We start from the raw sequence: 25178 nt of genomic DNA, 5'->3' as shown, positions 1-25178 counted from the left end.
CTGCTGTGGAACAATCTTTGAACACTGTAAATATGTATTATTCTCATTGTTAAGAAAAAAAATTGATTGGCCAATGACTAGGCAGGATAAGGTGAGGCGAAAGAATCGGACTAAGAGAATGCTGGGAAGAAGGGCAGAGTCAGAGGATGCCATTAGACTCAGAAAGAGCAGGATAGAAAGTATGTGCATTAGGTAAAATGAGCCTCAGACAGCACACAGATGAATGAAAATGGGTTAAGTTGTAAGAGCTAGTTAAAACCAACCTTAAGCTATTGTCAGAGCATGTGTAATTAATATTAAATCTCTGTGTGGTTACTTGGTGAGTGAGCGGCAGCTCAGAGCTGGTCGGGGGGGGGGGGGGGGCTAGACAGAAAAGTCCGCCTATGCTGAGCATTTCTCATGTCAATCATCAGTCAAGAAAATGTACCCCAAGCTTGCCCCACAGGCCAATCTGGTGTGGGCATTTTCTCATTTGAAATTGCCCAAATGACTCTAGAGCTTGTGTCAAGTTGCCTTAAACTAGCCAGCACAGCCTGCTAATATGTTTGAGGGACATTTATTCTTCTCACTCCAGAGAATTTGCTGTGTGATGCACCATGGAAAATAGCCGGGGGACACTGATGTCTTCTATGAAGAATAACATTTTTTCTTGGGGAGAACACTGAAAAGTGGATCTGTCATTGCTAGATTCATACCCTCAAGCAAAGACTCTTTTCTCCCCCATCCCTCACCCCCTTGTTTGCATAGAGAGGATTTAATGTAGCCCTTTTGCTGCTGAGTACGACCCTTGAACTCTGGATTCTCTTGCTTCCACCTCCCAAATGCTGGGACTGCACGGTTGAGGCATCACACACGGCCCCTTCTCCCCTCTTTCATCTTTGATAAAATGAGAACAACAGTATCTACTTTCAAGAGCTATTAATATTGGTCTAAAGAGATGGCTTAGTGGTTCAGATCACTGGTTGCTCTTACAGAGTACACAGGTTTAATTCCCAGCACCCACACGCCAGCTCACAACTGTCTGTAACTCCAATTCCAGGGGATCCAACACCCTCACACCAGTGCACATAAAGTATTTTTTTTAAAGAGCTAATAATATTATAGTGTGGAATAACCTGTTTTAAGTTGTCAGCTATTTCTGACCTTCAAGAGAGTTACAGATATCATTTTGTAGCTGCCACGTCTATCTTCCCCGTCACAAGCGCTGGTTAACTAATACGTAGAGTTCAGTTACAGAATGAAAATGCATTCTTGTTTCAAAAAAAATTATTAACTATATGGGGGCCCTATGTGATTCATGGGGCTTGTTATGCTTGCTTATTAGCCTTTCCAAGGATCCACTTGTCCATCTTCCCACTAAATGAAAAGCCACTCAGCAAGTCTGGCCATGGACAAGGAAATGGATACCGCTTACTAATAACTTGTGTGTGCTAATTTTCAACGCTGGCTCATTTAACTCAAGCAACGTGTTGAATGGTAGTGAGCCGAGGACTACTTTGGAAGGGCCATGTTCATCTGCCAGGCTATTTCAGGGCTTTGCATCATTCTCAATCTAGAATAATTGGAAGGAAAAAAAACCTAGTTGTTTATAAGTAATTAGAGCCTCGAGTTACAGTCCAAGAGACACTCATGGCCAAAGAGGAACTTAATTCCAAGGTTCTGTTTTAAGATCTGCCAAATAGAATTCACCGAAGAAGCAGCATGTTCTTTTTTTTTAATTGTCTTTTTAAAATTAAAATCTAATTACAACATTTCCTCCTTTCCCTTTCCTTCCTCCAACTCTTCCCATACATTCCTGCCATGTTCTCTCTCACATTCATGACCTTTGGGCTGTGGAATAATCCTATGTACACTGTGAATATGTATTACTCTCATTGGTTAATAAAAGCTGACAGGTCAGTAGCTGGGCAGGAAGTTAGACAGGAAAGCCAAACTGAGAATGATGGGAAGAAGGGCGGAATCAGGAGAGATGTCAGTCAGCTGCCCAGGAAGCAAGACATGCTAGAGGACTGGTGAAGCTGTGAGCCACGCGCCAACACACAGATGAATAGAAATGGGTTAATTTAAGTGTAAGAGTTAGCCAGTAACAAGCCTGAGCTATCAACTGAGCATTTATAATTCATATTCAGCTTCTGAGTTGGTTATTTGAGAACAAGGAGTTGGGACAGGAAACTTACATGTTTAAATTTGTCTGCTTACACCTTTGCTTCTTTTCTTTTACACACACACACACATGTGCATATGTCTACATGGTTATGTATTCTAAATATATAAATACAACCTTCCCAGTCTGTATAATGTTAGTTATATGTGTATGACTTCAGGGCTGACTACTTCCTTGGCAAGACTAATCCTACTCTCAGCATTCCTTACTTGCCTGTAGTTCTTTGTGTGGAGTTGAGGTCCCATGAGGTTTCCCCCTTCCATGTTAGTATGTCTATTGGTGTCATCATTTTTCAGGTCTTGCTTAGGCAGCCAAGTTGATCACACTTCATGGGTATTGATTCTCTGACATTTCTAGATGGTATCTCACAGCAAACTTCCTGTTTCTTTTGTTCTTACAACCTTCCTACCTTCATTTCTGCTATGATCTCTGAGCCTGAGCCTTAGGTGCAATAGTTGTATTACGGATGTATCAGTTGAGGTTGGGTACCACATGGTCATGTTCTCAGCATTTGGACCGGTTGTGGTTTTCTGTAAAGGTTTACATCTTTTGCAAGGAGATGTGTCTCTGATGAGGGATGAGACCTATATTTATCTGTAGATGTAAGGATAAATATTTAGAATGTAGTTAGGAATTATGCTGATTTAGTAAATTGTCAGTTGTAGGTTCTCCTCCGAGATCCATGACTTCTTGGGTAGTTGACTAGGATTCCAATACCAGATGTAATTTCTATTTTATTGAGTGGGTCTTAAGTCCAATTAGAGAGATGTTGGTTACAGCTCTGGTATGTGTGCTACTACTGCACCCTTAGGGATATCATGAATGCTGGACATTGTTTTATTTTGAAGGCAGTATAGCTGGGTAATACTATTGGATAGTTCCTCCACTTGGAAACTTTCATGGAAGAGTATGCTTCTTAAGAAGGGACTTTGATCGTATGTAGATTTTTTGAGAATTGCTCCAGAGGTCTAAGAATTAAATATGCAAAGGTGATTTGGAAAGAGAGTACGAAGAACTAGAATCATATAAAAATATATATTTACACATATATACTAATTATTCACATAACAACTTTGCTGTAAAAGAGACAAAATAACTTGTTCTGAGCCAAAAGTAAGTGACCACACATTGTGTTGAAATTTCCTTCAAGTTAGAACATTCTATCCCTGAGGCAGCTTGACATCTCTCTTGAGTCATCACCCCTGTTGGGGGGGATACAGGTGATGGAGTTGTCTTTGAGCTTTCCATGCTCCTGTAGGTAAGTCCTCACCCACAGTTCTGAAAGAAACCTCAATAAACTCATTAGCTCACCAAGGTGAACTTTGACGGTGTAGCAGCTTTGTTCAGTCAGTTTCCTGTCCAGGGTGAGTAGCCTTGTGTCCCCATCTCCCCAGGAACTGTTACACAACACTAGGAACATGGATTTTAAGTTAGCCCAAATGACACATTACAAAATAAAAGTGGTGATTTGAACTTTTTTTAGCCGAAGGAAAAGGACAGTTATAACCAAGACAGTTAACAAACACATTCATGGTAGTATCAGGTGACCAGGACACAGTGAGTCCAGCAAATCTTTCCAGTAGTTTTCAGATGTTACAGCCTTGATAGATGTTTGTGATTTGCTATATTTAATATGTATTCAAGCTAAGACACAAAGACTAAAGGTAAATGGCTATTTAAGATCCCCAAACAGCCTGAGGTTCTTGTCTTTTGATGGTGCTGAGTAGGTTTTCACAAACTCTGGGAAGAAGGAACTTCCATTAGACCTGCCAGTAGGCAAGTCTGTGTGTCATTCCCTTGATTAATGATTGATGTGGTGGGGGGGGGATGGGGGGTGGAGGCATTGCTACCCCTGAGGAGGTGGTTCTGGGTGGTTTGAGAAAGCAGGCTGAGTGTAAGTCAAATAAACCCTTTCCTCCCTGTGTTGCTTTTTTTGGTCATGGTGTTTATCAAAGTAATAGGAGGCAAAGTGTGTCATTTCCTCTCTACAATCAATAGGTTCTCCTGGACCAGAATAGGGAGAAATGTATTGGAAGAGGCACACATATACAAATATCAACATACTGGCACATATGCGCCCCATGAGAAGGCACCACTGAGCTCCTAATGTGGCAGGAGCTTTATAGACATCAGAATATTAAACTATGTTGCTTTATCTCCATTTATGGAATCGAGAGTGTGTTTACCAGTTTTGTTTTACAGAGCAGGTTCTAAGCAGTTACACGATATACCGTTACACTGCCAGCAAAACCAGACTCTGGAATGGTGACTTTAACCCAAAGCAAGTGTGTCAAAACCCTATTCATACCCTGTTCATACATAAACCATTCAAGGGTTCAATGCATCAGAGCCTCTTTAAATAAGACAAACAAAACTCAACAAACATTCACATCCATCCTTGTTAATCATGTCCTTTACCTGGTTACTGTTAGGAATATTTCCTAACGCAAGCTCCCTGCCGACGCAAAAATTCCCAATCAAGCCAAATTAAAAAATATCCAGGTTTAATGGGAGTTCTGCGCTTTCGGGAGGAAGGAAAAGGGACCTCGTGTTCCTCTTTTGGAAGATCCCTTAAATACCCTGGGGAGTGGGGCGGGGTCAGAACCTGGCCTGCTGGGATTTGGAGTCCAGACCAGGCCTGGGGGCTGGGATAAATGCGAGGGGCTGGGGCCTTCACTCCCAACTTGACAGTTACCTCGATCTTAATATAACTTATACCCTTTCCCCAATCTCATAAACATAAGTCACTCAGGTTTAGGGTTACCCGTTTGCCAACAAATCATCAGACCCCAATATATTTTAAAAATTAAAAATTTTGGTATGAACCGAACACTGAAGCTTTCAGGGAAGACTGAATCAATAAAAGAAAAGAATGGAGATGAAGAGATGTTTCAGAAGTGGGAGTACTTGCTGCTCTTCCACAGAACCCTGGATCCCAAAACAACAAGAGGCTCCTAACCACCGGTTAACTCCAGTTCTAGGGGCTCCAACGCTCTTTTCCGGGCACTTGTCCTCACATAGCATATGGTCTCACATACACGTTAATAAAAAAAACTTAAAAATATTAGAAAGAAGTGGGGAGGGAGAAAGAAAAAGAAAAGGTCATTTTGGGTTCTCCCTCGTCCACTTTAACCACCTCGACCACCTCGACCGCGATGCAGCGCTCCGCCCTTTCTCCCGCTCTCTGCCACTCAGGCCGTTCTGCTCGAGTGCGCAGGCGTGAGGCCGGAGGCTGGGCCCTGGTTTCCTAGGAGACCGTGCAGCAGCTGCTCTGCGGTTGGCCCCCGCTGAAGATGGGGGTGGAGGCCGAGGAGGAAGGCGGTCCCGCGGAGGAAGAGGACGCTGCTCGCGCCATGGAGCCCTTGGACGCGGGGGCGGCGGGCAGCTCGCGGGGTGTGCGCCTCCCCGGTGATGGCGGGAAAGGAAGGGAAGGCTGGAGGGGAAGGGCGGGCGCCCGGGGCGGTCGTTGGGGCGCGGCCTCCCGGTCCCGCTCGGGCCTGGCGAGTACGGGCACTCCGCGCCGGCTTCTGCACGCTTGGGCGACCCTGCATTCCTGCACACATGGGTGGGGTGCACCTGCCCTCCCGAGGGGACCCCCTGGTGCTTCCGGCGGCTCCAAGTCGGAGGCTAGGAGGACCTTGTTCATTTAGGCGTAGAGACCTGGCCTCAGTCCAGGTAGGAAAGGATGGCCCCGGATCTAGCAAAACGGTCAGGAGTCCCTTGGGGACCCACTTCCACCCCAGCCTGTGGTCCGGCCTTGTGGCGCCAGGTCCAGCGTTGGATTTCCGTTCTCTGACACTCCCATGCCCCCATCCCCAGAGAATAGAGAAGTTGTGGCGTACATGTTATTTCACTACTATCAATATCTCTAATATCTCCTTGGTACATATATCAAAATATCAAAATTAAAGTCAGTACACAACTAGTGCCCATTTACAGAAGGACACACTATATTCAGAATTTTTCAGTTTTCCTACAAAGTTGCTTTTCCTAGCCCACGGTTGCATTTAGGCTGCTTTGTTCCTTACTGAAAAGAATCGTCCCTATTGCCTCCTTTTCTACCCAGAACATAAACTACTATTTACTCACTGGCCCTGGGGCTTCAGGTGCAGCCCTGACTAGATTTAAAATAAGATGCTTAGTTTTTCAACTCAGTGATTAATTATTTGTTGTCTGTTACGCCTCAGGCACTGTTCTAGGCACTGGGGACTTGAGAACAGGAAATCTTACTCTCATGGGAACTAAATTTAGTGTCCTGGAACCCACAAGTTATGTTGTGCCGGTTTGATTTTTTTTTTTTTTTTAAACAGGCCTCTTTAAGTAGTTCTCCAGTTGGTAGAAAATAACGTTGCTACAATGTCTTTGCCTCTACTGCTTAAAACGTTCAAAAAAAAAAAAAAAAACCCCCCAAAACAACAACTTAACGATAGTTCTAGTTTTTGTGCCCCTTGTTATTGATCATGAGTTTCCCCCTCAAAGTAATGACTCTGAGGGGGGAAGACTGTAGTACCTGGAGACATGATAGTTAGTACCTGGAGACTGAACAACGTTTTGTTGATGGTGTTTCATGTCTGTATGATTTATAGATACTTTGGGGGCATCTAAAAAAAAGTTGGCATTTGACCCATCATAAAATCCAAGGGTGAAAAAACCACTGTACCTTCTTTCCCAGCTAAAACGTGTTAAGGATGTGTTAGTTGCGCACTGGTGATAAGCAGCCTGAATGTATTTGTTTCCCTCTGTGTATTGTGCAGCGGTTTTCGATCAAGGGGTGCCAACGCGGATCTCCTCATCCAGAGTCATAGTACACGTGGATCTGGATTGCTTTTATGCCCAAGTAGAAATGATCTCCAATCCAGAATTAAAGGACAAACCTTTAGGTAATCCACATTGATGGTATCTTTGTTGAGTGATGATAAAATTAGCTCAAGTATGATTTATATTTCTGATTTATTAACCATCTTGGAGTCCATTTTTACGAACTTGGTTGGCAGTCATATTGGCTTTGCTACCAAGAATGAATGTAGCAAGTCTTGTCCCTTTAATAAGCATGACATTAGCATAGGTAGCACATATTCTGGTTTCAACCAGAATCAGCTCTTAGTAGATGTAGTAGCTTACCTGTGTAGACACGTACCTTAAGTAAGGAAACAGCATTCTCCCATGCATATAGGGAGGATATTTTTGTATAAGCATAAAGGGCAGTGTTTGTTTCTTTGCTCCTTCCATCTTGTGCCTGGTTTGGTTTTGTTAAGTTATCGTCCATCCTATTGATTCCCTGAAGAACAAAGGGATGACTAGGTTTTAGTTCTCTAAGGCAAGGCTAAGTCTTTAAACTTTCCCAAGTCAAGGGTTTAAATTATGGGATCAGTTTTTTTTTTTCCTTCTGAAGTCGTTTCTAGTGAGCACAAGACGCCTAGTAGTTCCTTTGTTCTAAGAGGGGTTGTGATTAAGATGCAGATACAGTTGAGGAGTGTCAGTGCTCGGTCAGCTTTTATTTATAAATGGGCAACTAGCTCAGGCCAAGACATGCTGTGGGGAGTCCTCTGAGCTAAGTTCGTCAGTCCAGACTTTTTTATATAGCTCACTGAGACTTTTAGGCATTGTCAGATAGATGAAAAACATATCTGCAAAACTAATTTTGATTTGTCTTAAAATGTCAGATTTAAAAATAGGCAAAAAGAATGGATATAGATTTATTTCTTTTCGATATGTCCATTCTACTTATTACAGATATGACTTACAGCGGCATGAAACAATCAACTTGTGTAAAAAGAGAAAAGCAAATAATTTTAGCAATCTTAAATACCTGGAAATTTTTAACTGTGTATTCTCTAGATGGTTATACTGTCAATTTTAAAAGGAAACCTAAAGTAATTCCTTATGGCAAAACTACAAATTATTATGAGCTATCTATAGTTCATTGCTCAGGTACTTAATGGGACAAGAGCTCTCATGATGGCTGTAGTTTGGCCCTCAGAATATTACTTATATTCATTGGCAGTTTGCTCAGAAGATAAATGAGTTTTTCTAGCAGCAACCAGTATTTAATTGTTATTTGTTATTTTTATTGGGCTTATTGTTTGGTAAACATACTCAAGAATATTATATGACACTATAAATCAATTGGGCTTTGAGTTGTCTGGAAAGAATCCTTGAATGATTTAATTTATGTGTTATTTCTGAAAATTCCTTAGAGTATATTGATGTAACAATAATTCAGATTTGAGAAACACAGCTTCCCTTTTGTGTATGAGTAACTTCCCACATTCTTATATGTAATTTCTGCTACAGTTATTAAGTGTTTTCTTAATATAATTTCTTTCTTCTCCAATTAGAAAAAAACTAAAGATAAAAGTTAAGATATGTGAGAACAAGATTGGTATTTTATGATTTGTAAGTGGGAGATAGCTCTGTGTTACAGTCCTGGCTGTCCTTGAACTCACGGAAATTCACCTGCCTCTGCCTCCTGAGTACTGGGATTAAAGGCATGCACCAGCACTACCCAGCGAGTTTGTTTTTCTTAACTCATGTCTTTTTGTTCTTGTCAAAACCCATCACGAGCCGGGCAAAGTGGTACAATTCTGTAACCCCAGCACTTGCAAAGGGAGGCAGAGGGCGATTTCAAGTTAGAGGGCAGCTTGGGTTACATGGGGAGTTCAGGTCACTGTGGAGGTGGGGAAGTGGCAAAGCCCCAAAAGCTGGAACGTAGTGGTGGGTGGTGGAGTGCTTGACCAGCATGCGTGTGTGTACAAGGCTGTGGGCTTGAGCCTCATTGCTGCTAACCACCATGGCAGCGGTCACACCCACCTACACTGTCACAGTGAAACTAGGAAACTGTAGTTTAAAGATTAAAGTCTATTTAGTTTCCTTGGGTGATGCTTGTTTTTCATAGGTGTTCAGCAGAAATACTTGGTGGTTACTTGCAATTATGAGGCCAGGAAACTTGGAGTTAAGAAGCTAATGAGTGTCAGAGATGCAAAAGAAAAGTGTCCCCAGCTGGTCCTCGTGAATGGAGAAGATTTGAGCCGCTACAGAGAGATGTCATATAAGGTCACAGGTACAAATTAGTCACTGCATATTTTAGCATGTAGGGTGATTATTCTTTATACAAATATTGCTAATAAAGTGGCCATATAGCTAGTTCCTTTTTTTCCTAACACTTTAAAAAGGCCTTTTTCACTGCAAAAATCAACTTTAGGCCTGCCAACTGGAGTTCCATCCCTGGTACCCACGTGGTAGAAAGAGAGACCTGATTTCGACAAGTTGCCCTCTGACCACCACACATTATAGCATGTGCCCCTCTGCCCCTGCCAAATGAATAAAAGTAATAAAAATAGTTAATTATATCAAAAGGTAGCTTCATGTGCCCTCAAGCAATTAAATTTAATACAAAATTTTAATTATGTAAGAAGGTGGCTTTCACTGTTATAGCTGTGGAGAAAATGAATTGTTGAGTGTAATTTAAATTTGGTCATGAATACTATTTATGTAAGTAACAGAAATTATGTAAATGGAGTTTTAAAATCTAAAATGAAAATAAATACTGTGAAGGAAGATTTTTTTTGCACATAAAGTTTATGTTTGTGTGTGTGTACATGTACATGTGAGTATGTTCCAAAGGTCAACAGTAGTGTCTTCTGCTGTCCAGACTTTAATAATATATTTGGTATATATGTATGCCAAGGAACTTGTGTACTTTTCACCATCTAGATAGAAGAAGATTCACTAAGTAAAAATGACTTTAAAGTTGTAATTACTGATTAGTTTTAAGTCTAATTTCAGAATTTATAGTCCTTTTGAATTCTGAGCTGTGGGTCAGGTCAGTTTAATGAACATTTTAATGTCTAAATCTTTCCTTGGTGCTAGGCATTGGAATCCCGGGAGGTTCTGCCACTTCAGCTCCTTCATCCTGAGGAGATGTACTGAGGATAGGATTCATCAAACTACTTCATTGTAGTGTATTTTCAAAATAAGTTTTAAATGTTATTTTTTGCCTATTGCAAATGCTTCTGCAAAATATAGCTAAAATACCTGGTTATACTTTTCTAAGATTAAATTTATTCCTTGACATCCACTTAAAGATTTTAACTACTTCTAAGCATGGATTTTTTTTAAGAAAGTATATTACATATTTTTTAAAAGTTAGATATGGAAGATTAAATTAGATGTATTACTGTGAGTATCTTGGGAATATTATTTCTGGATTTTTTTCTTTGAATATTGCTTCTACCCAAAATTCTGTTAACTGAGGATGTTGTCAACACTGTGGAGCTGGACTGGAAAGATGGCTTAGCAGTTAAGAACACTGGATGCTTGTTCCAGAGGATTTGGGTTCAATTCCTGGCACCCACATGGGGGCTCACAACCATCTATAACTCTAGTCTTACAGGATCCAATGCCCGCCTCTGGCCTCGGCAGGTACCAGACATAAACGGGCAAAACATGCATACATATAAAGTAAAAATTTAAGTCAAAAATTAAAAGGGTGTAAAGCTGTTTTACATATGTATCACACATATGGAATACACATATTTTTATATGCTGTATTTGGTATTTTAATCTTTAATAGTGAATTCTATACTAGTAGTAACTTAATTATATCTGCTCTCCAATATTATTTCAATTTAGAATTGTTGGAGGAATTTAGTCCAGTTGTTGAGAGACTTGGATTTGATGAAAATTTTGTGGATCTAACGGAAACAGTTGAGAAAAGACTCCAGCAGCTTCCAAGAGATGAGATTCCGTCCGTGACTGTGTCGGGCCATGTTTACAATAACCAGGGTGAGTGCTTCCCACTCCCGTCAGTGACCGGTGTTAAGTACACATATCCCATAGTCAGAGAGGTTGCTGATCGACGTGTGGCTTTTTTGGAGGCAGAGTCATGTTTAGTATCTAAGATGGCCCAAATGAGGTCTTGCTGGTCCACGTTAAGGATTCAGGATCGTTCAGTGCTAAGTAGGTATGTACTGCAGGTAGTGTCCATGTCTGTGAGGGAGTTATTGTACCATTCTTCCCGTCTGTGTCTAAGAACCCTACCTCTGTAGGTCATCCTAAGTTACAGAAGTTGGCTTTTTATCTTTTTGTTTTTTAATCATTTTTAATTCTCCTGAATTTTGAGGGAGGTTAAATGTGCTGTTGATGTATACTTTCCTAGATCCCTCCTGTTCCTCTGAGGCACTAAGAGTCCCCTGTTGGATCCTGGCTGAATCTTGTCCAGGTTTTTCTTTAGTTACAGACCAATCTTGCCGTGTGCAGGTGACTTCTCCAGGCTTCCGGTTAATCAGTTCCAATGACCATTAGCAGCTGTTAGCAGGACCCATCTTCACATACTAAGGTGTGGAGGGCCGGTTCTTTTCCTGCGATATTTGCATCTATAAGTAAGTTGCAGTGATGCCCGTGAATATCTGACACCCATGGCCGCTGGAGAATCCAGGTCGCGGACAAGCTCTTCATGTAAGAGAGCCTGACCTAGCTGGTCCTGCTTCTCAGCATGTGCCTTCCGTTATGCCCATGTGGAACGCCATACAGTCTCCAGAGGAGAAATGGGTAGAACCACTGTTATGAGGAGACCAGAAGTTTCTCCTGTGTCTTTTGTACCTGTGTTCTTTGGTCAGTCACCAAGGTGGAAAGCAAGAAAGATTCCAGATAGATCTTTGTGCAGCTTCCCCCCCACCTTTTCATTCAAAAGAATCAGGACATTTTTACTCAACAATGAAACAGAAACATTTCCAGAATATTTGATTTCAGTCAATATTTTAAAATCAAACTGGCTCTTTTTTTACAATTTGATTTTTAAAAATTTCTTAAAAACGATTTTGTTATTATTTTACATACCATTTCCAGTCCCCTCTCTGTACAGCTTTTACAGACCTTATTGTTGAGAAAAAAAAAATGCATCAGTGTATAGAGAGCTAGATTTTATATTTCATGTGAAAGGTGCCTAAGTAGTCATGACCTTTTCTTCTTCTAGATAAGTTCTTTATTGAAATGGGTCTCACTGTGTAGCCTGGCTAGCCTGGAACTGCTTTGATGACCAGGATAGCTCTGAACTCAGAGATCAGCTTGCCTCTGCCTCCCAAGTGCCTGGCTCCAAATAGTTTTAAAACCAGTTTCTTTCAAACGGTTTGTCAGTTGGCAGAATCATGATGTGGGCAGTCTTGCCTGTCATAGACAAGCCAGTTTTCATTGGGGCACGTTTATTTTATCTTGCCTCTCTGGACTCTGCGCTTGCTCTGAGCTAGGCTGATCGGTGAGCTATTGGGGAGTAAGTTGCAGGCTCTATTACACTTCCTAAGGGTAAAGATGGGTCCATAAAACTCTATCGTTCCACACCAAAGAAAATGTATTTCTTTATATTCTCCACAGTGCCCTAAGCAGATCTCCTAAGCTGTGAGCCAGTCAGAAATGGTTTCATTATGGTGTTTAGGTAGTGTATGAATACATTCTTATTTCTACTTATTTATTGGTAAATGTGAAGCTTTATGCATGCCAGCTCAACTGGAACTTCTTAGGAGCTGTGTTTTCATAGTCTGTTAGGGATTAAGCACTTTGAGCATGTGCTCATTATCATAGATCCTAGGTATTCGATCACTTTATAGAACGCTATGAAGAATTAAAGAAACAGGTGGAAGAGTGGTGGGGGAGGGGTGGATACAAACAAAATCCTGGGCTTGTTTAAAGCTTTTTGTGGAAAAGAGAATGACCGTTTTGTGGTAATAACATTGTCCTTATAGCTGTAAACCTGCAAAACATAACCCACGTGAGACTGGCGGTGGGATCGCAGATTGCGGCCGAGATGCGCGAAGCCATGTATGGACAGCTGGAGCTCACCGGCTGCGCTGGAGTGGCTCCCAATAAGCTACTGGCCAAGTTAGTTTCCGGTGTGTTTAAACCAAATCAGCAAACAGTCTTGTTGCCTGAAAGCTGTCAAGATCTTATTCACAGTTTGAACCACATAAAGGAAATACCCGGTAAGATGAAAGCACTTCAGGATTGTGTATCGGCATTGCTATAATTTCTTTAATAAAGTATGCATTTAGTTCCTAGAGGTGCACACTTGACTTTTGGAAAACACAAAACAAAACAAAACAAAAACAAACAAACAAACAAACAAAATGTTTTCTGGGAAAATCTGTGTGAAAATATATGTGAAAGTACTTTTACCCACACAGGTCTGAGTGGTACCCTGGAGCCATGTGGTCCTGCCTACACCTACAGTCTCTGCACACTTCACAGGGAGCGGAGTTTATTGTTTACAATGTCACTTTGTAGTAGGTCTTTCTCGTCAGACTTTCTGTGGATCACCAGTCCCAAAATAATGACATGGAGACTTATTATTAATTATGAAAGCTTAGCCTTAGCTTAGGCTTGTTTCTAACCAGCTCTTATAACTTAGATTAACCTGTTTCTGTTAATGAACATTCTCTTGGTAATGGTTCTTTACCTCTCCATTCTGTACATCTGACTCCCCAGCATCTCCACAAGCCGAGATTCATCCCCAGTGCCTCTCTCTTCCCGGAAGTCCTGCCTATCTGCTGCCTAGCTATTAGCTGTTTAGCTTTTTATTAAACCAATCACAGTGACATATCGTCACACAGTTAAAAAAAAATATCCCACAATATCTCTTTGTGGACTTTGTATAAAATATTAATGCCGCAGTGAATTTCCGAAAGCTTCTGGCCAAGCTTTTCATTTAAGCAGTATGTGTGTGCGCATGCTCGCCGAGAGTTGGGCCTCGAGTGTGTGTGTCATCACTTTACACTTTTGGGGACAGTGTCTCTCACTGAGCCTGAGCTTGTGGATTGGTGAGATCCTGCTGTCACCACCTTCCGACTTCTGGGGTCGTGGGTCTGCACCAGAGCTCCTGACATTTTCTGTGGACATTGTGGTGTGAACCGAGGTCCTAGTGTTTGAGTGAGAAGCACTTTACTGACTGAACGGTCTTCCAGTCTCCGCGGTCCTCTTTAAAGACAAGTGACCTACTCGGTAGTCATGGACAGGCAGCCTATCTAATGTTAATGAGTACGTTAAAGGTCATTTTTGTAGGGATTTAGAAATGTTGGAAAATGGTTTTTTGAGACGACAGAAAACTTCACCAATTAAATGGTATAACTTCCCTTTTTAGACAAATGTTGGTATGATTTGATTTGTTTTCTGTCTTGGCTTACTTTCTTCAATACAACATAACTGGAAGCTTTGAGTCTTTGTTCTGAAGAACTGCATTAGATTGTAATCAGTTGAGATCTCTATACTCAGATAAAACATTCTTGCTTGGTTTGAGTTTTTAGTTAATGTATCGGGTAGCCTAGGCTGGCCTGGAACTTGCTGCAGCTGAGGATGGCCTTGAATTACTAACCCTCCCACCCCATGTCCTGAGTTCTGCAGCATGCTTCAGGCAGTGCTGGAGATAAAACCCAGGCCTTCCTGGGAACTGGTCAAGCACTCAGCCAGCTGAGCCTCCTCCCCCACCTCATCTGTGTTTCCCACAGTCTCTTACCTTTGCTTTGACTCTAATCTGCAGTCTTTAACTCTGCTGGAAAGTGAGCTGTCACTCCACTGTAACAATTCCCCACATTCCTGCTTCCTGCAGCTTTCTGCTCTTACTGTGCAGGGAGGCCAGGTAACTGCAGGAGTATTATTTTCAGATGATGTGTAGAAAAAACATTTCATAGCTTAGTTCTCTTATGCATTAAATGACTAATTGAATGGAGTTTGGTTAGCAGCAAAGGTTTTGCTTGGTTCTTTTCTCCTTTCAGTTTGTTCTGGATGGTAAATACTACTAAGCATGATTGTGGGTTTGTGTGTTGTGTGCCTTTAGGAATGTGCTTGACACTTCTAATTGTTGCAGTACAGGCTTCTTTGCATATGTGAATTATAACTTATTTTTGAGTTTTTCCACACTGTCACATCACAGGTTATCAAAAGTATGTTTTATGCAGACAGAACACACTGGCTATCTCTTAGATGGTACTTGATATTAGAAGGGCTTCAAAGAAGTTTGTGTAACTCGAGTCCTAGGTGGAAGAAAATCAATATATTTTGCAATGGGGTTTAATCTTAGTAAAGTAGTAAGGAACTTATATGGTGGAAACATTTTTAGTATTTAGAGTAGCTTTCTTTCCAGAAGCAGCGCTGTTGTAACACGACACATTTCGGTTGTTCAGGTATTGGCTATAAAACCGCCAAACGTCTTGAAGTGCTGGGAGTCAATAGTGTGCATGATCTCCAGACCTTTCCAATCAAAACATTAGAGAAGGAATTAGGAGTCTCAGCTGCTCAGCGCATCCAGAAGCTCAGTTTTGGAGAGGACAGTTCCCCTGTCACACCCTCAGGCCCACCTCAGGTATGTGAGCGTGGCGACCTCAGGTATGTGAGCGTGGCGTTTATTATGAGGTGCTGGCTATGGTGCTATTTAAGACAAAGATGTCTGCAGGCTGCAGTATTCACTGCTCTCATTTGCTTTGCTGCTTGTACGTGATCCCTTCCCCATGAGAAAGTTATTTATGTAGCTTTGGAGCCTGTCCTGGAACTCACTCTGTAGACCAGGCTGGCCTCGAACTCATAGAGCTCCATCTGCTTCTGCCTCCCTAGTGCTGGGATTAAAGGCGTGCACCACCACCACCCGGTGCCTGTTAGTAATTTTAAATCAAGTTATCTATTTTCTTTTTACTAGTGTCCTCAAATCCTGACACACCCACACACAAACATATGAAGAAATATTTTACTCTTTTAAAACATCTCTGTTTTCAGAACAGTCCAGTGATTTGGGAAATAGGAAAGGTTTAATTATCCAATTAGTGTGGGTTTTTTTACCCCCTGGTATGTGCCAGGTACTTTAGAACATGCTCCACATTATATATATATATATATATATATATATATATATATATATATATATATATATATATAATGTATACAATATTCTGTCTGTGTGTATGTCTGCAGGCCAGAATAGGGCACCTCATTATAGATGGTTGTGAGCCACCATATGGTTGTTGGGAATTGAACTCAGGACCTTTGGAAGAACAGGCAATGCTCTTAACCACTAAGCCATCTCTCCAGCCCCCATGCTCCACATATTTAGTACATTTAATTTTCACCATAAATCTCAGAGATAGACTGCCATTTATTTATATCATCCTGCCTGCCTGCCTTGCTTCCTCTTTTCCTCCTTAAGGCCTCGGTACTATACCTTCCAAAGGTTAAATAACTTATCCAGTATAGACTCAGATTCAAGTTTTAGGGCCATAGGAGACTTGCCATAGACGTATAAAGAGACTGGAGGGAGTTGGCCCTCGCACCTTTGAGTTTCCTGACTTGTGCACCATAACTGCACACACCGAGAGTTTTGAAGGGGCCTGGAGAGATGGTTCAGAGGTTAAGAGCACTGCCTGCTTTCCAGAGGTCCAGAGTTCAATTTCCAGCAACCACATGGTGGCTCACAACCTTCTGTAATGCGATCTGGTACCCTCTTCTGGCCTACAGACATACATGAAGGCAGAACTCTATACATCACAAATAAATAAATCTTTTAAAAGAGTTAATGGAAAAGAGCCACATATTGAGTTATGCACTAAGATAAGGTGTTAAGGATGTGTTAAGTATTTATTTGGCACAAGCACTGTTTGAGTTTTTATTAATGTATACTCATTTGTCCTTCTTTGGTAGTCCTTTAGTGAAGAAGATACATTTAAAAAGTGTTCCTCAGAGGCTGAAGCTAAAGCTAAGATTGAAGAACTACTTTCCAGCCTTTTGAACAGGTATTTTTCATTTGGCCTGCCATCCTTTATGTTCATCCTGTATGCACCATGTGGGAAAGTCTACCTCATGTTCTGTGTTGGGTTTTACAAGTAAACTGTGTTCGGGATAGATGGTTTGTCATTAGCTTTCTCTCATCAGGTACTCTGAATTACAGTTACCTACTTCCTTTAGTCTTCACTCAAGCAACATGGAGGGCATGATGATCTTAAGCCACAGTACTTACCTGAATGGTTTCTTAGGTGTTTCTAATATTCCTAGGTTTACAGTCTTGAGGTGAGAAGGACATTTTAAAACCTCCCTGTAACTATTGCACAGCCTCTGCTCCTATTACTTGCTTTTCAGTTGAAAGAGGAAAATGCAGGGAAGAGTAACTCTGCCGCAGCTCTAACAGTCCTTATGTAGGGACGGGCCTCAGGTTCATGGCGGCTCAGAGCAGGAAGACGCTGAAACGGCAGTGCTGGAGAAAGCAGAAGAACTGTCCCTTCCCTGTCGGAGACTGCTGGACCGCTGGAGTCAAAGGAAGGGTGGCTAAATGTGGTGGTGCCTTGAAGACTCGGTCTTGATATAAGTGTGTTCAGAGACTCGCCTGAGAGTTAGCAGTAATGCCTCAACTGGAATCTAAATATACAGAAAAAAAAAAGAAAAAGAAAAGAAAGGTAATATAAGCTGAGGAAGAAATGTTTCCCGGTGCTTCTTGTTATCTTCGAAATGCACACTTCTCATTTCTCACAAGGAAGTATTAATCTCCCATTACATCATGTCGATAGAAGTCTCTCAAATTGGTTTAGAACACGTGTGCTTCTGGAATGATCCAAGGAAAAGTAGTTGTATGCAGATGAAACAGCTTAGTGCTTGTATCAGAAAGCAGGCAATCTGAAGTTGCCTTTTGTTTTGCTGTCACATGCAGCTTGCCTCATGTCTGGAGCAGAGCCATGCAGCTCACTGTTGGCTGAAGGCTCTGAGGTTGTGCATGACTCAGCTCCAGTGGTGTGACTCATGCTTTTCTGGGGAGTGTGCTGCCGAAACTGGGTCATCACTTCACCTCAGCTCATGCGGACTCTGAAGTGTGTGGCTGTGCAGAACAGCCCTGCATAGAAAAACCACAGGAAGTATGTGCTGTATATAAATTCTCAGCCTTGCGAACTCAGTCATGAAGAGAGCGGGTACTCCAGACCTCTGAGACACCAGGTGTTTAGCATCTGCCCATGACTCTGCTTGCCAGTGCCCCCAGCACCACACAGCAGCACCTTGTTTTTGTGATGGAGGTATAATAGAATTTAAGTGAGTGATATAAGCGTAATTTCATATATGTTGTGTCTGTGTGTGATATACATTTTTCTTCTAGAGAATCTATTGGTTAATCCTGCAGGTAGAGAGGGAAGGGAAGCTGTATTTTCAAAGTCACTGGTTTAAAATTGCTCTGAGCTTTTTTCTTAACGTCCTGTTGAGTGGACCTTAAGTCTAAGTTGGCAGCTACTGGTTATCACCAAAATATAAGCACCACCATTACACCATTTCTGAAATCTGGCCAGTCTAGTCGGTGTTCTGGCTACAGCTGGTTAGGATGACTCAGTGCTCCTTTTCCTTGCCAGTTTGCATTGTACCTTATGATACTGTGAGCACCACTCCAAGGGGAGGAGGCTTCTGGACCAGTTCCAACTCTGTTCCTCTCAAGACCTGTGTCCATAGTGCATGGTGTCTTCAGAAATAGGCCCTTACCTTAAAATTGTGGGAGACAGTCTATGGCAACAGCAATATAATACAGTATAATGCAATACAGTACAGTCCAATACAATAGTATTGTTTTCAGAATTTTGGACTGTCCTGACCAACAACTTGGGAGGGGGTTTCTAATTTTGTTTTGTTTGTTCATGGCTCTCGGGGCCATTATTGCTTGAAGTGGCATAACTTCTTTTTAAAGCATATGTATGTATGTGTGTATGTGTGTGTGCGTGTGTGTATGCATGTATAGGCATGTATATTTCTATTTAGCATGCATATATCATACATATAGTTTTGTGTAATTTTTACATGTATATTTTATATAAATATATAATTTTAGGTAAATTAAAATATTTTCCTGTACTTTACTTTTATTATCTGTCCCCTTCCCACCAAGTCTCCCGGTGTCCCCCTGCTATATCCCTTTCAAGCCATGTCCTCTCCTTCTACTGACTCCCTCAGTAGCCATCTATTATGTATATATTATATGTAGTTCCCTGTCTTAGTTAGGGTTTCTGTCATTGTGAAGAGATACCATAAACATGGCTGCTCTTATAAAGGAAAGCATGTAACTGAGGTGGCAGCTTACAGTTTCAGAGGTTTAGTCCATTATCATCATGGCAGGGAGCATGGCAGCATGCAGGCAGATATGGTGCTGGCTACATCTTGATCAGAAGGCAGCAGGAAGTGGACTGAGGCACTGGGCCTGGCTGTGAGAACTCAAAGCCCACCTCCACAGTGACATACTTCCTCCAACAAAGCCACACCTACTCCAGCAAAGCCATATCTCCTAATAGTGCCACTCCCTATGAGTTTATGGAGCCAGTTACATTCAAACTACCACACTCCCCAACTGGTTGAAGGGCTGTGTAACCCTTGATTGTAACCCAAGACCACTGATGTAGTGGGCTCATGGCTGCACAATCCCCGTCTTGTCCAGAAGACATGGTCTTGTAGCCATCCTCCCAGGCCTCCAGCACCTGCTGTCTTCCTCTACCTCTTCTGCATGTTGCGTAAGCCGTGGTGTAGGGGTTTTGTCATAGCTGCCTTATTTGGGGTTGGGCACACCACAGGCACTTTTATTCTCTGCACTTTGTTCATTTGTGATTCTCTGACATGACGTCCATCTGCTACAAAAAGAAGCTTATGGAATGTGGGGTGAGAGCTGCATTCATTCACGGGTCTGTGCACAGCACTTAGAAGATGATTAGTGTTATACCAGCTTTGGTGGTGTTCTGTTTTTCGAGAGGTTTCTCTATACAGTCGTGGCTGTCCTGGAACTCGCTCTATAGCCCAGGCTGGCCTCTAACTCACAGAGATCCTTCTATCTCTGCCTTTTGAGTGTTGGGATTAAAGACATGCACTATCGACTAGTAATGTTATACCAATTTAAAGAAATGGTAGCTTTTCCTCTAGGGTCTGTGACCTCCCAGCCAAAAGTTTTTGGCTCGTCTTACAGCACCAGGCATGAAGTTCCTCTGTTAGGCAGACTTTAGCCCAACCATATATCTAATGCCAGTGAAGGAATGAGCTTGCATTGAGGGTCAGAGCATGCAGGCAGAAAGAGAGCAAGTTTCCTTCTTCTGTGCCCTTTATTTACATAGACTGCCGGCAGAAGGTGTGGCCCAACTGAATTGGGCCCTTCCTCTCATCCTCTTTTCTTCGTGTTACACTGCACCCACATGTACACTTGGCTAGATTCTGCGTGCAAGGAAGAACGTGATTTTTTTCTTTCTGAGACTGTGTGACCTTGCTTACTATTGTATATCACAAGTCCATCTATTCTCCTCTCACACACCCCAGATTTTCATTATCAAGGCTTTGATTATATGCCCAGGAGTGGTATGACTGGGTCATATGGTAGATTTGTTTTTAGCCTTCAGAGGAACTTCCACTCCTATTAGTGGCTGTGCCGGTTGGCACTCTCCCCATGGTGGGGAGGAGTTTCCTTTCCACAGGTCCTTACCAGCATTCGGCATCATTTATCTGAGTTGTAGCCATTCTCAGTGAGGTAAGATGAAATGGCAAAGGAGTTTTAATTTACTTTTCCCTGATTGCCAAGGCTGTTGAAACTTTTTTTTCTTAAGGAGAAACATTTAATTTCTCTTCTTGTCTTAAGGGAGGGAAGTAGTCCTCCACAGTGTGGAAGACATGGAGGCCGGAGTACGAGTGGCCCATCCTGTCGGTTGCAGTTAGGGAGCAGAGACGATACATACATTATTAGTGAGGTTGTTTTCTTGATGTTTTGGTTATTTGTCCTCTATTGGATCTATAGCTGACAAACATTCTTACTGATTTAATATGTTGGTTTTAAACTATGTTTTGGACTATAAAATAATAGTTCACTCCATTTCTGACAGCACATAATTCTGAGTGACTCTCCCATTTTAAATGTCAGAGCTTTGCTGAGTTGACTTTGAGATACTTATTTGGGTGTTCTTGAACATTTATTGCTTATAATGTACCATTTCCTATGGCACATACGGTTACTAAAGTTGCTGGTACTCAAGCCTGACGTTCCTGGCTCTCAGGGAGACACAGCTGATACCTGCTTGCCAGTAAACATGGTATCTCTGGGGCTTAAGGAACCAGCTTGCATTTGCTTTGAAGAAAAGAAAAACAATACTCCTTTCGAGGCATGCAGTGGACAGCTTAAACTTCCTTTCCCTTGAAGATTTTCTCTGAATTTTCCAGGGAGGATTTCTTCTTGAATGTCAGCTGGAAGTTACTTAAAGACTTCTCGGTCAACACCCAAGTGCGGCCCAACACTTCAATAAAGAAGAGTTCTATCATCTTAAAGACATGTTAATACACGCTATAATTCTTGTTTTCCATTTATATTTTTAGAGTGTGCCATGATGGAAGGAAGCCCCATACAATAAGATTAGTCATCCGTCGGTATTCTCCAAAACACTGTAACCGCGAGAGTCGTCAGTGCCCGATTCCATCCCAGGTCATTCAGAAGCTGGGGACAGGTATGGGCTAGTTTTCTAAGACTGTGATTGGCATATTGACGGCTTCAAAAAGTAAACGAATTTGAAAAACACTATATAAAAGTATTTTCATGTGATTTTCAAAAATTACTTTAATTTTACCAGGCATTAACTTTAAAAATCATTTTATTAGATAATAAAAGTAAATTCTCAGTTATTCACTCAGTAAATACTTAACTAAAAATATATCCCAACTTCAAAGGGTACAAAACTAATTGTGTAGAATACATTTAATAAATATTGTCAGATTTCCAATGATCCCAATTTAGATTTTAGTTTCTTAATATAAGTCATGTAAATATTGTTATGATTTGAATTTGTATTAGGATGCAGTTGCTTATTATATCCTTCAACATCTACTTAGGAAATTATGATGCAGTGACTCCTCTGGTTGACATCCTTATGAAACTCTTCCGAAATATGGTGAATGTGAAGCTGCCGTTTCACCTGACTCTTCTCAGTGTGTGCTTCTGCAACCTGAAAGCACTGAGCGCGGCTAAGAAGGGGCCCATGGATTTCTATTTAACATCATCCCTGTCAACCACGACCTACTCCGGCAAGCGCAGTTTTGTGAGTATTCCCTTACTGTACCGCTGTGGCTCAAAACACCCTGCACATTTGTATTTAGTGCTATTTGGAGATTCTTTGTCATGTCACTGTTTGGATGATTTACCTGTTTGTAGTTCCTATTACAGGATGACCGCTGGCCAGAAATATATCATAATCTAAGAGGCAAGGGTAAGCATCAGAATAAAAGAGACAAGCAGTCTGGCGCTTCTGTTCAGGAAGTGTCAACACATTTTCCAGAGGAATATAAGAATATTGTGAATTGTCTTATAAATATAAACATATCTGGAAATTAATTACTGTTGCATTAAGATTGGAATAGTATAATAATTGTTCAGCTGTAATTGAGTGTGTGGACATTTTATGGTACATAAAACTGGAAGGAATATTCAAATGCAAAAATTTTAAGAAAAATTGTGCAAACTTGAGGCTGTTTAAGTTTTATATAAATGTACTGTTATGCTTAAAAAAATAATATATTTGAGGGCCGGAGAGATAGCTCCGAGGTTTAAGCAGGGGCTGCTCTTTCAGAGGCCCCCAGTTCAAGTCCCAGCCCACATAGTGGCTCATAATCATCTGTAGCATGAGATTTGGTGCCCTCTTCTGGCCTGCAGGGACACATGCAGGCAGAAAATGTATGCATAATAAACAAAACCATTTGTACTCTACACACACGTGCGTGAGTGTGTACACACACACACATCATTGTATCATTTAGTTTATAGAATTGGCTGTTGAACCACATGATTGTTGAGGTCTTTTCCTTTTGCATATTTTGTCTCCTACTCAGTGCTAACTAGCAAGGAAAATATGAATACCGTGATAAACGACATAGTCGTGTAACTCACGGCTACCTGGCACTGGCAACAAAAGACTGAAGGTGTTGAGCAGGTTGAAGTGGCTTGTGAGTTGCTAGCTGAAGGGTGCATCAGCATCAGTGATATTTCAGGCGTGTTAGACTCCTAAATTCTGCTATTCTCTTTGTGTTCCAGAAAATGAAAGACACCCACAACGACGACATTTACAAGGAAAAAGAAGCAAACTGGGAGCGGCTACCAGGTAGAAGAATTGAGAGTTCAAGAACCGGGGAGTCTCCGTCAGATGCTCCATGTGTTTCTAAAGACAGAGATGCAAGTGACTTTCCCCTCCCGGCACTTCCTGAGGGTGTTGACCACGAAGTCTTTAAGCAACTTCCAGCAGACATTCAAGAAGAAATCCTCTCTGTGAAATCTGGAGAAAATCTTCAAGGGAAAGGAAGTTTAAGCTGTCCACTACATGCCTCGAGAGGAGTATTGTCTTTCTTTTCTTCAAAGCAAATGCAAGTTGGTTCCTTAAGCCCCAGAGATACTATGTTGACTGGGAAGCAGGTATCAGCTGCGTCTCCCTGTGAGCCAGGAACATCAGGCTTGAGTACCAGCACCTCCCACCCACCCTGCGGAAAGGATTGTTCCTATTATATAGATAATCGCTTAAAAGATGAACGCATGAGCCAAGGACCTAGAGAGTCTCAAGGATTCCACTTTTCCAATACAAATCCTGCTGTTTCAGTTTTTCATTCCTTTCCAAATTTGCAGAGTGAACAACTTTTCTGCAAACACCGCCCGGCAGACAGCCCCAGGCAGACAGTTGCCACTACGTCTCATCAAGGACTAGGAGAGAACAGAGAGCAAGATTCCGCTGATGACAAAATGTCTTTCCCGCCTGACATTGATCCTCAGGTTTTCTATGAGCTACCAGAAGAGGTCCAAAGGGAACTGATGGCGGAGTGGAAGACAACAGGAGCCGATTTCCAATCTGTACACAAATGAGCGTGCTCAGGAAAAGGCCCAGGAAGCAAGGGAGGCATCATTTTCAGATTAGCTTTCCATAAGCTCTTCTTAATTAAACACTAATGTTCGATGATGCAGAAATGCTAGTGTAAGATGTTCCAGACAAAGCAATAATGGATGCAGGAAGTAACTTCTAGTATCAAGGGAAAAATATCCATAATGTGATAAAAATGCTATCTTCCTGTTATTTCTACAGCTGTTTTATACCATTTTCAAATAAAAGGAATATCATGGTCAACAGTAGACTATTACCATAGGTTGTGGGACAGATGTTTTATGCCTGTAAGCAAACTATGGGCTCATCACAGCATCTCGATGCTATAGGAAAGAATGGTATTTGTTTTTTTGTTTTTTTTGTTTTTGTGTGTGTATTAACTGTGCTGTGTCTCAAAGTCAGTCCATAACATCCAAATAGTAAATAATTGTGTCAGTTTCAAAAAGCAAATTTTTGGCCAGATTACTACATATAATTTAAAAGTTGGCTTGATTTTTGATTTTGAAATAATGTCCTACTGTATAACCCAGACCAGCCTCAATTTTGTGATCCTCTGCCTCAGGCCCTGGGTTTTGAGACTACATCTGTATGCACAAATCAACTTTTGAAGAATTTATGTGTTCAGTGTGTGTGTGTGTGTGTGTGTGTGTGTGTGTTTGTATGATGTGTGATTGTGTGTGTGTCCATGTGTGAGTTCATGAAAGCCAGAAAGGGGCATGTAATCCCCTTAAGTTGGAGTTGCATGTTTCTTTGTGAGCTACCAAGTATTTTTTTTTTTTTTTTTTTTTTTTTTTTTGGTTTTTCGAGACAGGGTTTCTCTGTGGCTTTGGAGCCTGTCCTGGAACTAGCTCTTGTAGACCAGGCTGGTCTCGAACTCACAGAGATCCGCCTGCCTCTGCCTCCCGAGTGCTGGGATTAAAGGCGTGTGCCACCACCGCCCGGCCAAGTATTGGAACTGGAGTCTGGACTCTAGTCCTCTGATAGAGCTGTAGACACTCTTAACCACTAAGCCATCTCTCCATCCCCATCATTGGCTTTTAAAATAGCAATTATTGATTTTTCACATTTAGAACATACCACAATGCATTCACAATGCATTTAGTAAATACTGAATAAATTAACACTGTGGCCTGTTAACCTTAGGG

The 25178-nt window shown here is 41.6% G+C and overlaps 1 protein-coding gene across 3 annotated transcripts; it reads left to right on the top strand.

Moving 5' to 3' along the window:
* Nucleotides 1–5453: 5453 nt before the first annotated feature.
* Nucleotides 5454–24276, top strand: Poli (DNA polymerase iota). Of its 3 annotated transcripts, none has more exons than XM_038330149.2 (10): nt 5454–5557; nt 6919–7044; nt 9060–9224; nt 10796–10948; nt 12901–13137; nt 15331–15509; nt 16835–16926; nt 21497–21624; nt 22007–22212; nt 23202–24276. In XM_038330149.2, exons 1-10 carry the CDS (start codon nt 5458–5460, stop codon nt 24015–24017), a joined length of 2202 nt encoding a protein of 733 aa, XP_038186077.1. In that variant the 5' UTR covers nt 5454–5457; the 3' UTR covers nt 24018–24276. The 3 variants fall into 3 exon arrangements, with proteins under 3 accessions (XP_038186077.1, XP_038186079.1, XP_038186078.1); XM_038330150.2 differs by lacking the exon at nt 5454–5557 and adding an exon at nt 5608–5839; XM_038330151.2 differs by lacking the exon at nt 6919–7044 and having other exon boundaries at nt 5503–5557.
* The last annotated feature ends 902 nt before the right edge of the window (nt 24277–25178 follow it).

Source organism: Arvicola amphibius, chromosome 5, assembly GCF_903992535.2.
Source record: "Arvicola amphibius chromosome 5, mArvAmp1.2, whole genome shotgun sequence".
Lineage (NCBI taxonomy): Eukaryota > Metazoa > Chordata > Mammalia > Rodentia > Cricetidae > Arvicola > Arvicola amphibius.
Note: the sequence above shows the minus strand (reverse complement) of the source record. Positions and strands in the feature narration are given on the sequence as shown.

Bases quoted from the DNA above. Each gene is read 5' to 3' on its own strand.
- Poli (XM_038330149.2), top strand. From the start codon at position 5,458: ATGGGGGTGGAGGCCGAGGAGGAAGGCGGTCCCGCGGAGGAAGAGGAC. The intron at 5,558-6,918 runs GTGTGCGCCTCC...TGTATTGTGCAG, and splicing joins GGCGGCGGGCAGCTCGCGGG to CGGTTTTCGATCAAGGGGTG. The intron at 7,045-9,059 runs GTAATCCACATT...TGTTTTTCATAG, and splicing joins ATTAAAGGACAAACCTTTAG to GTGTTCAGCAGAAATACTTG.